The 11,610-nt window shown below is 38.1% G+C and overlaps 1 protein-coding gene across 1 annotated transcript; it reads left to right on the top strand.

The window, feature by feature from the left end:
* Positions 1-89: 89 nt before the first annotated feature.
* On the top strand, positions 90-5,905 carry rad50 (DNA repair protein rad50). The gene is made up of 18 exons (XM_014361071.2): positions 90-280; positions 376-653; positions 739-891; positions 956-1,397; positions 1,474-1,628; positions 1,701-1,899; positions 1,973-2,196; positions 2,267-2,632; positions 2,707-2,827; positions 2,901-3,273; positions 3,359-3,564; positions 3,645-3,982; positions 4,046-4,465; positions 4,549-4,674; positions 4,742-5,017; positions 5,096-5,229; positions 5,302-5,433; positions 5,519-5,905. Exons 2-18 carry the CDS (start codon positions 426-428, stop codon positions 5,736-5,738), a joined length of 4,113 nt encoding a protein of 1,370 aa, XP_014216557.2. The 5' UTR covers positions 90-280; positions 376-425; the 3' UTR covers positions 5,739-5,905.
* The last annotated feature ends 5,705 nt before the right edge of the window (positions 5,906-11,610 follow it).

Raw genomic sequence — 11,610 nt, forward strand, 5'->3', positions numbered from 1 at the left:
ATGTGACGTCATTGACGATAGTTAACACAAGCATTTGATTGTGAGAAGGTATGTTGACTGTACAGTGACACAGTGTACACTGTACGATATTGGTGTTTTTGTATGCATGCACTTGTCAGTTAATTTTTTAAAATTTTTGTATTGATTCAGTAGACTTTGTCTCAACGATACAACGATTAAACGAAAAACGTCGACGATCGGAGGAATGGTGGCATAAACAAGTCCTCCATTAAAAGGTGACGCATGCATGCATGGAAGTTCATCAAAGTTAAAAAAAAAGGTAATAAATATTGTCCGCTACTTTTAGTGCCGGTAGTTCGTCGTACTCCAATCTGAGTATTTACTTAATTACAAACGCTTTTTTTTCTTTATAAGGTACCTCCTCAACACGAGTCCTTTAACCAAAGAAGGTAAAAAACTTAAAAATGTCGAGGATAAAAGACCTTGAGATCCGAGGAATTCGAAATTTCGGCGATGAATCGCAAAAAGCTAGGATTCACTTTTCCAAGCCCCTGACATTAGTCCTGGGGCCTAATGGCACTGGCAAGACAACTATCATCGAAGCTCTAAAATTCATTACATCCGGAGAATATCCACCTGATTCGGACAGAGGAAAGTCATTTGTTCATGAACCCAAAGCCATGAGTCATACGGTAAGTACTTCAATTTTCTTCATATTTTTTATGAACTGTTGTTATATTAGTTGAACGTGTTGGCTATATTTTGCAATATATGCAGGTAAGGGGTCAGGTAAAAGCAAAAATTCTTGACAAAAAAGGCCAGGAACTTGTTGTCACCAGAACAATGCAAGTGACACGCCAAAAAAATGGTACATTAAAACTTCAAGGTCTAGACAATACTATCACACGTATTAACGAGAAAACTAATGATGTGAGTGATTTTTGTTTATTAAATTATTAGGTTGACAGGTAAAACTTACATATATTTTTCACAGAAAATACAAATAAGTAGCCGATGTGCTGACATAGATAGAGAAATGTTGGTTGCAATGGGAGTGTCCAAGCCTATATTGAATTACGTTATCTTTTGTCACCAAGAAGAGTCCAACTGGCCTCTAGAGGATGGAAAAAAGTTGAAGGAACGATTTGATGACATTTTTGACACATCCAAGTACAACAAGGCACTAGATGCCACCACTAAACTTATCAAAGATTTGCAATCAGGAGTGAATGAAATTAAAGCAGAAGAAAATGGATTGAAAAAATTAGTTGAAGTAGTAGAAAGTAAAGAAAGTAAACTGAGAGAAGATGAAAAAAGAGAAAAAGAAGGAAAAGAGAAAATAAATGAAATTAATGCAGCTATTATACCTATTGATGAAAGAATGAAAACAATTCTTCAAATTAAAAAGGAGCACGATAATCTTGATGACATCATCAGTAATAATTTAATCCCAGTTTATATTTTTGAGATCTAATCACAACGAACTAATCAACATACTATTTTTATTTTTAGAAAAAGTTGAGACTGATTACAAGTTGACCAATAATTATGTGGAAAGTTTAAAAAAGCATATTAAACATGTACACACAGGACCGAAAGAAATATTAGTTCAGAAGCTAGAGACTTATGATCAAAATCTTACTCAAAAAGTAACAGTTAAAAAACAGGTAATTTTTAATACTAAATTAATATGTCAAAAAATGTACATACATGATCATCATAGTACTCTAATGATTTAGTATGAAGAAGAATTAGTTGAAATAGAAAAAAGAGAAAAAGTTTTATCTAAAAAGCTGGATGATACGAGAATTCAGTTAGGCTCCTTGAAGGAAAAAAAATTAGCTTTTGATGATAAAGTTGTGAAACGCAATGACTTATTAACTAAAGCTATGAGTACATGGGAAATGCCAGAAAATGATGATGAATTGACTGAAGAAGGTAAATCAAGCGATTACTTCATATTAAAGTTTTTGTTGCATTTAAAACATTCACAGAAAAATTTTTATTTCAGAAATACAAGATTGTATTAGTCAAATAAACAATAAATATGAAAGTTTCGTGGAAGCAATGAAAAATAATATAGAAATGAGAGAAAGCGAAGAAAAATTTCTTCAGGAAGAAGTTGATAACAAAAGAACTGTGAAAACTGGAATAGAATCAGAAAGTAATCTCAAAGATAAAGAATCCAAAGGTATCGTCGTTGAGTTAAAAGAAATAAGAGATAAAATTAAAAATGTAAGTTTGTTTTCAAAAACTTTTTTTTTTCAAATTTTATAAATAATTTGATAACACTACACTCCGATAGGCTGGAGAAGCTGGTAATAAATTAAGAGGCGTTGAATCTAATCTAGAAAATGCCACGAAAACCTACAATTCTCTTCTAGAAAATTTCAAAGAAGATTCTTTGAAGAAAAGCTTACAGGAAGAAATCGCAAAGAAAAAAGAATTAGATGTAAAACTAAATCAGATAGATCGAGAAATTGATTCTTTGCATCAACAAAGTGCGCAACAAACTGAATTGGAATACGATCAAAGCAGATTAGATAAAATAGACTCAAAAATTATATCTTTGAAAAACAAGCATAAAGATGATCTGACTTTACTTTTCGATGACAACGAAATTCCACAAAAAAAGATTAAAAATAGTTTGGAAGAGGTCCAACGATCTTTGGTACGTATTGAAGGTGTTCTTTCAAATGCTTTGAACATGTAGATGAATCTAAATATTTTGACTTGAACTCTTAGACAAATGAGAAACTCAATTTGATGAAAAAAATCGAAGAAGAACAGAAAAAATTGACAAAATTGGAGACCGACTTGACACACAAGAAAAAAGAATTGAAAAAAACAATGTCTGAACTAGAAGGTAATGCTTAAATATTTTCTTATGAATAAAATATGAGAATTAATAAATTAATGTTCAATTTGTTGCGTCTAAGGTTATCGAGAAAAAGTGTATTCACAATGTCAGGGTGGAGATTATAACGAGGTGTTGCTACTACAAGAAAGAAAAGTTAAACATCTCCAAGACCAAAGAGGAATATATGCTAATCAGTCTTTAATGTACGACGAGTTTTTGAAAGTTCTTAAAAAGAAGTCATGCTGTCCTCTTTGTGAGAGAGGATTTCAGAGTTCTTCAGAAACCAAAAAATTAGAACAGAAACTGTCCTCAGAAATAGAAAAAAGTCCTCAATGCTTGAAGGATTGCGAAAAAGAATTGAAGTCCGAACAAACTCGTTACGATGCTTTGCAACAGCTCAAACCAGTTAATAGAATGATAAAAGAAATTGAAACTAAGCTACCAGCATTGAAGTAAGTTTGAATTTAATTTCACATCCTAAATTTGTTCCAAGCTACAAGCATACTATTTTGTAATCTACGATTTTCGATATTTAAGAACTTCTGTAGAGCAACTTGGAAAAGACGTAAAAAATACCGAGGAGAGTCTTGAAAGTTTAAGACTAGTACTGTCAGAACCTGAAGAGAAGTTAATTATATACAAAAACATTATAGGAGATGTAATTTTATTAGACAGTAGCATTGATGAACAAGACAAACTAAGTGACACAATTGCATTGAAAAAACGGGAAATGCAAAAAGCAGGTGATTAAAAGCCACACTAGTTCAATCTTTTAATTTTAATGTTAAATATATGACAATGACAATAACGTTTTTATATTCAGGCAAAATTGGAGATCGAAGTATGCAAGAGGCTAAAGATGAACGTCAAGCTCTTAAAACAAAGCTTACCAAAGTCGAAAATAACGTAACGAAGATACAGACAAGTTTGCAGACAGGCCAAGAAAAAGTTACTAAAGCAAGAGAGCAGAAGAATAAATTGAACGAGGAGGTCATTCAGATTCGACAAACTATGCAAGAGCAAAAACAATTGCAAGATAAATACAATGAGCTCCTGAGCAAACGAGAATCCATTGCTTCAGATCAACGCACATTAAAATTAAAATTAGTTGAAGCAGAAAACGAGCTAGCATGCGCCATCACAGAATTAGAAAAGCTGAAGGTATGTACACTGTTGTTGCTATGGCATTGTGATGTAAATTTTATTTTTGTGTTTTTAATTTAGAAAAAAAATCGCGAGGAACATGACAAAGACACAAATTTTAAAACCAAAAGTTACAACGAAATTAACGGATTGGAAACAGTTCACCAAGAAGTGCTTGACTATGTAAATAGCAAAATAGATGAAAAATTAAAAAACATTAAAGCTTCTATGGAAAAAATTAAGCAAGAATATGAAAAAGAGAAACTTGAAAAAGTAACCAAAGAAGAAAAAATACGGTTCCTCGATGAACAGTGTAAGTCTCAAGAAACTGGAAAAAGAGACCTCGAAAATAACTTGGATCTCATTAGAAAGCAAGAAGATCTTGAAAACATAAAAGAAAAGTTGTCTCATAATAAAAAATTACTTGAAAACCTGCAGTTTGATCAATTAAAGGATGAATACCATCTGCTTCAAGAGGAGAAAGATCAATATGAAAAAAAGGTATGAGATAAACATATTTACAAAAATTTTTTTTACTTATAATATTTCGTGTTGGCTTTAAATATAATGTATAAATATTTCAGAAAAATGTTATCAAAGGAGCCCAAGGTGAACTGGAAAACGCCATCAAGATGGAACGAAAAGATTTGAATCAAGATAAGTACAGAATGGTCCGCAAAAACTATAAGGAAAAGCAGTTGAAGCATATTGTAAGTAGTCGATATTTTTCCAACAAAAGAAATAGTAACTCCAACATGATCATAAAATTACTTTTAGATCCAAAAAGAGGCGATTGCAAACTTGAAAGCTTATGCCACAGTCCTTGACAAAGCCATGATACAGTTTCATGAAGAGAGAATGAATACTGTAAACAAAATAATGCATCAGTTGTGGTCGTTGGTGTATGGTGGAAACGATACTTCCTCGATCCAAATTCGCGTGCAAAGTACAGAAGGTATCGGTGATAAGCGGCGTTCGTACAACTATAAACTCGTTCAAGTCAAGAGATCGATGGAAATGGATATGAAAGGCAGATGCAGTGCCGGTCAAAAAGTACATATAAATTTGTCATTCAAATGATAAAAACTTGAGGATACGTGACTTTATTTGATTTTTTTTTTTTTTCTTCAGGTTTTAGCTTCTATCATCATTCGTATGGCCTTAGCTGAAACGTTCTGTAGTGACTGTGCCGTGCTTGCCTTGGATGAACCGACTACCAATTTGGATGAAGAAAACGCTACGAATTTAGCTGTCACGCTTTCCAAGTACATCATTCGAATATCCTGAAAATATAATATTTCAAATTTTGTCCAAAAACTAAATACAATGTTTCACAGAGTTATACAATTGCGTGCGCAACATCATCAAAATTTCCAACTGATCGTCATAAGTCACGACGAAAAATTCATTTCACATCTGTCTAACTTGAGCGGAAAACAAATATTCCAAGAATTGTACAGAAATATCGAGTACGTGAAAACTTTGTTGCTTAACTTTTAACTTTAAGCGATTAAACTACGGAACGCTAATTAGCAATTGTTTTAAATTTCGTAGGGGATACAGTTTGGTCCGGCGAAGGGATATGAATGATTACACGAGAAACAGTACCCAAAACGTAACCGACGAGAAATTCGAAAACGATTCTGAAGAAGAAGAAGAAGAAGAAGAGGAGGAGGCGGCTGCTCAGGAAGACAACGCGAAAAATAAAAAAAGAAGACACTTGAGTCTGGATGACTCTCCACCGCGTGTATCTAAAAAAAGAGCTTTTTTCTGAGGTATCGCGCGAAACGTTATTCCTACCTATACATATACCTTGAAATAAAAATCTCAACCTACACGAATCAATCCCTTTTCTCGAGTTTGATACCCGAGAGATATTTATTTTTGATAAAACATAAACAACAGTTCCTCTGTTTAATTTATACGATGCGTTATAATATGTTGAAGTTAAGTACAAGCATTTCATATTTTTATGTACGTACTGTTTAAAACTTCAGTATGAATAAAATGTATTATTTTATAATTACTACCGTGTTAGAACTTGACTCGACAAACCTGATGAAATCAAACGTAGGTTTTATTTTTTATTTTTAAAGATCGCACGATTCATTTTAAGTTGTGAAATTTGACTCATTACAATCCAAATCACAAATCAAACAGTATAATTGAGCTGTCAATAATAGTTAAAAACGAAAGTAAAAACTATCCCGCCCCCTTCATTCAGCGAGACTGATGGGGAGAGTAGTAAGCATTTGTACAGTATAGCGTATACGAGAAGGGGCGCAAATCAAAATCGATGGATCGGAGAGAGAGAGAGGTGCTGCAAGTAGATAGGCAGGCAGCTCGGAAATTAGCGTCTCGAATGCATTCCCATGCATATATGTAGGGGCCAAAATGATCGGGGGAGGCAACACAATGTGCTCTGTTCGATGTCAAGTCGATGGCTCTCACTCGTGGCCCACCGGCTGATGAAAGTCGTGGGTAGATACAACAGTTGTACAGTTATCGCTCGCACCGTAGTTTCGCTCTGTATTTCACTTCGATATGATTTTGCGCCACCCAACTATATATTACGTTGACCCATTGAGTTTGCAATTTTTTCATACACATGTATACGTATGTTGGAAAAGCAATTTAATCGTGTACCCGAGAGTAATATGTATCATCGAAACGAGGAACGAAATTTTTTAGCTTCGCATCAAAAATCGAGTTACGATTGATAATACTCGTACACGTGGTGGTCTCTGATGGATTTTAAATTGAAAATCCGTGCTCTATTACACGCTAATACCTGTTTTTTTTTTTTTTTTGTTTCGTTCAATCCTGCGCTTGTATTACTTTTTTAAACTCACCGGATATGGGGGCACCGTAATATTTCGCTCGCGGTAACAAATGGTGTCCGATGAAAAGTAGATGCACTGCAGTTTCATCAATCAATGCGTTGCTACTGCTGCTCCCGTACCAAGACAAGAGAGAAACATCGTACAGGTAGATACTGTTGAATATTCCGAGCTCCTCCATCAATAACGCCGTGGCCGCACGTTCAATCCGCTTCCTTTTTTTTATTTTTTTTTTTTAGCAAGCAATACTGGTTATTTTTACAAATGTCAATAGGAATGCAGGTGATTTTTATTTACACGCCGGCAAAATGATGTAAAAGTTGACAAATTATTCCCCGTGAAAAGAGGAGCTCACAGCAGTGTAGCAAGCATCAACCGATTTCGCGTCACATGTACGATACACGGGAAAAACATGCACGTGCAACGTACCGTGAATGCAAATGCAGAACAATCGGGGAAAGTTATAACGGAAGGCGCCTCGTTTACCCGCGTAACCACCCTTAGCGTCGTAAGGGCGCAAACTTATTGTAAATGAAATCCTCGTCGCATCTTGTATATGTATATTTTAGGTATAGTGTAGGTATACGTGTTCTTGGCTGGGATTGGTTCCTTTTTTGCTCGTGGCAAAGTGCACCCCCCTGTACACCCACGTATACTCATTTACAGGCGTACATCTGACACAAAGTCGCGTGATTGCCGTGAAAATGTAATGTCTGACCAAGACGAGGGCTTTTCTACTGATGGACGCTTTGCTACGTATTCCAAGAGCTCCACCGATGGCAACTTGTAAAAATTTCGTTTGACAAATTTATTGTCCAAAACTACCCGAACAAAGCGTATACGTAGGTATCGTACCCTATTTACAGCAGCACCGCTGCTTAAAAGTCCGAACTTTATTACCTACGTATGTGTATGTCCATGTCGGCCGAGACGTCAATAGTGTTTGGCCGCAATAAATCTCACGGGAAAATAATACCTATGTTGTAAGCACGCTGCATAAATCTCTGTGCGGCGAGGGTGAATTATTTTTCACAATTTACGAATTCGTTCGGCTCCGGCTCGCCGATGCACTTACCTATACTTATGCGCGAAAGCCGGGAGTCTACGTAGGATAAGACGAATCGGCGGGTTGATTTATACGCCCACTTGTGCCTCGGGAGGAAAAGTCGTTTCTAACGATGATTCATACGCGAAAGGGAGTACATATATTTTTTGCCCCCTCGCTAACAGTCTAATATGTGAGAGTTGCGTATTTTGCTGTGAAAAGTGTTGATATTCATCTCGATGTAGCCACTATTTTCATTTAAACGATAGTTGGGAGATAATTTGCCCTCCGATATTCGTTGGGTTGAAAGCACGAGCTCGAATTTAATCAGTCGCGTATGTATGTATTTGGAGCGTGAAAATTAAGTTGAAAAAAGGAATTTGTCGCTACGGAGTGAAACAATTTGACGCGTGGAAACAATTTCAATGGGCGCGCGTCACCGAAATATTTTCAATTTTATTTTATTGTAAAAATCCTATAATATGAAATAACGCTTCAATTCGGTACACCTGCTTATATATGCTTATATACATATATGTACGTATTAATTCAGAGTCCAAATGCGATTCGAGCGTGAAATGTGGAATAAAATGTCAGTCCGTGTATCATTATAACGAGTAGGCGGGTACAACAATGGCACCGTGCAAACATGTATGGGCATGTAATATCCAGGTGCATTTAGCCGATGAAAATTGAGATTTCAAAGTACAACACCGCATGTACATATATATACCAATATGCGCTCTCGGGCAAACATCCGAAAGATTAATATTTGCATAGCTCCTCGTTCGGTGTGCGAAATAATCTTCTGGAAGACGCCCCCCACACCCTCTCTCTCTCGGAGTTTCATTTTAGTCGCTTGACTTGTTTTTTACTTCCACAACGTATAGTTACCATTATTATTTTCCGAAGATCTCCCGTAGGCCACCAGTGTGCAAGCTTTGTATTTAATAACTTTAATGAAAAACCTCCTGTTTTTTCTTGAGCGAGGCAAATCCAAGGGGATCATCACCATCATTGGAACCGTTTAAGACTGCAAATGTTTAATGAGTCTTGTATTATTTATCATGCCAGAATTGTGTTCTAAATCGAATGCACTCGTGGTGTGGTTACAGTAGCGTGGATTACTAATATTTTCAAAGCTTTTTTTTGTGGCCTATAATAACTTTTGCCAAAGAAAGGTTGATTTCTTCAAAGTTACAGTAGGTTAACCTATCGGTCTTAGTTTAATTCATTCCAAGGTTTCTTCCTATGGTGCGAGCTGTTTATTTTTAAAAACGATTTCGATCTCGCAGTATAACATATACTCTTGGACAAAATCATTGCGACTGGGAGAAACTTTTACTTTTTACAGTAGCTCAGTTTATTGGATTATTGCCGTGATGCCATTATACACAAGACAACTTTCTTTGGCAAGCGTGTGACGAAAATCACATCGTTTGTATAGGCACGATAGAATTGCAAGGGATATCGTATCGCTAAAAATCAATGTCTATTAAAATCTCGAGTGAAAGTGAAATATTTTCACAAGACTGCGTGCAGAAATCTACAGTATATATTTATAAAAATACACCGTGCAAGGTAAAGTCGCTTGTGGAAGAGCGAAGGATTCTTATGACAATGCGAAGCCTTAAAATTAAGCCGTACATGATCGATACAACGTATATGATCGAAGCTTGTTTTGTGATCCGATACGCCGTGTATGAAAAAAGTATGAAATTTTTCTTGAATCCCCGCTATTGTGCAAAAAAACGCATCACGGGGATACCTACTTATTTTTGAGCGCCACTTCCATTGAACGAACAAGTAATACCTACCGTTAAACAAAAAAAAAAAAATACTGTCATATCCACTTATCAGCTTTCAGCGGGAGCAATGTAAAGCAAAACGAAACGATTTCCAAAAAAAAAACCAAAAATTCGCACCCACGCACCTGCCTGTAACCAGCTGCGTCGAAAGGGCTCGCTCGCCGCAAGCGCGGAAAATTAAATTTCCCAGACCCGAAAAGTGATTGCCAGTCGAGCTGCGGCTTTTCCTCGCGCGCCGAGAAATTTCACGTGTCCGCAACGTACGATCCTGGCTCTGGTACACGCGCCATCGGCAACAACCATTTCGACGGCTGATTATCATGTTTTTCCGCGCTAATCAACCGTAACAATCACGCGAGTGTCTGCGGTGCTCCCGCGCGCGAGCAAAATCAAATTTTGACACGTGGCATTTGAAACTCCCTCTGCTGTAATCCCCTTTGAGATGACAATTATCGGCGCTACGTTAAAGTAGAGCACGCAACAATTATTCATCATTTCGTGATTGCGTTGTATCGACCTTGCGAGCCGCTGGGAGGAGGCGGAGGTGAGCGTGAAAATGAAAAAGTTTCGTCAGAGCTTTGGACGAGTGGCGCAAGGGGCATAGGAGGGGTGGCTACGAAAATAAGCAAAGTCACTCGCGAGACAATAGCGATCGGCAGAAGCGCGCCCCGAACCCTACGTTTCGTTCGATTATCCGGTCTGGCCTTGTACCACACACACACACACACAAACGCCCCGACTTTTCCCGTAGCGAGAAGATCGTCGCGTGCATTGCAACGATTTCCGCTCTCGAATTGCTTCGGTGGCGGGTTACGCGCGAATCGGAAAATCCGGACATGACGCGGCAAGGGGGAGGTTTTTTTTTTTTTTTTTTTTTTGGCTGCTTGAATTTCCAACCCCATATCCATACTCTATGGGGGGAGGTTTGTCACTCGATCGACGTGGTGTACCAGCCGCGACATTAGTAACAAGTGTAACAATCCCATGAATACACCATCACTTGTAATATGCTCATGGTGTATACCTCACGACATACCTATGCGTTGTATACAACGCACGCGAAAAGGAGAGCACGCAGGGGCGCTTGCGCGGCGTATACGGAGCACCAGCGGCGGCTCTCTTTCTCTCTCCGGGTCAACGGCAAAACTTGTACGGTGCACCAGTCGAGTCGCGAGTCCCTTGCGCCGTCGAGCTGTACACTTACGCGCGTCAGCGCTCGGTACGAGTTAATTGACCGGTACAACTTGTATCTAGCCGGGGGCTACGCAAAGTGCGCCGATTTTTGTAGCCGATCTCCTCGCAGTCCCGCTGATTGGGCTTGTAAATTTCTTTTATTTTTTCTAAATTTTTTTTTTTTTTTTTTTTTTCATTTCGGTTGGCCAAAGTGTTTGCTCGATAAAGGGGGAAGAGGAGGAGGGAGATAATGGTCCCAGCAGTGGTGGTAACGCGCCAGCCTGCAGTTGAGTGAAAAACGAGAAGGGGGGTACGACTGTCAAGCGCAGAGTGCAGGAGAGGGCACACTTGTACGGGTTGCGGCCTGAGACAAGAGGAGGAGGAGGAGGAGGAGGAGGAGAAGAAGCCGGTACCTACCTACCTAACTATATACGCGCAAGCACAACCAACGGCTTGTTATAGTTGTTGCACTCGAAAAGCCGCAGGTGTCCCTCGGCTGGTGCACGCGGCTCGCAACCGCGCTCGTTTCAAAGATGGATTGCCACTGGGCCTCGATCGGCGAAGGTACGTTTATACGGGGGTATATAATATATATACGTGTATATATGGATGCCTGTGGGTGGCGGGGTGTGTGCACCTATTGCCATTGCTAATGTCACTGCAGCCCCATCACCGGCAGGAGGAAATTACAGGACGGTTGATGAATGGGACCCGGCGAGGGTGGGATCGGGTGGTATATACCCTTACCTCTTTTGTCACTTGAAGGACTTTTTTTTCTTC

This window comes from Copidosoma floridanum, unplaced genomic scaffold, assembly GCF_036245765.1.
Source record: "Copidosoma floridanum isolate Cflo_tuat_1 unplaced genomic scaffold, Cflo_Japanese_pri ptg000014l, whole genome shotgun sequence".
NCBI classification, from domain to species: Eukaryota; Metazoa; Arthropoda; class Insecta; order Hymenoptera; family Encyrtidae; genus Copidosoma; species Copidosoma floridanum.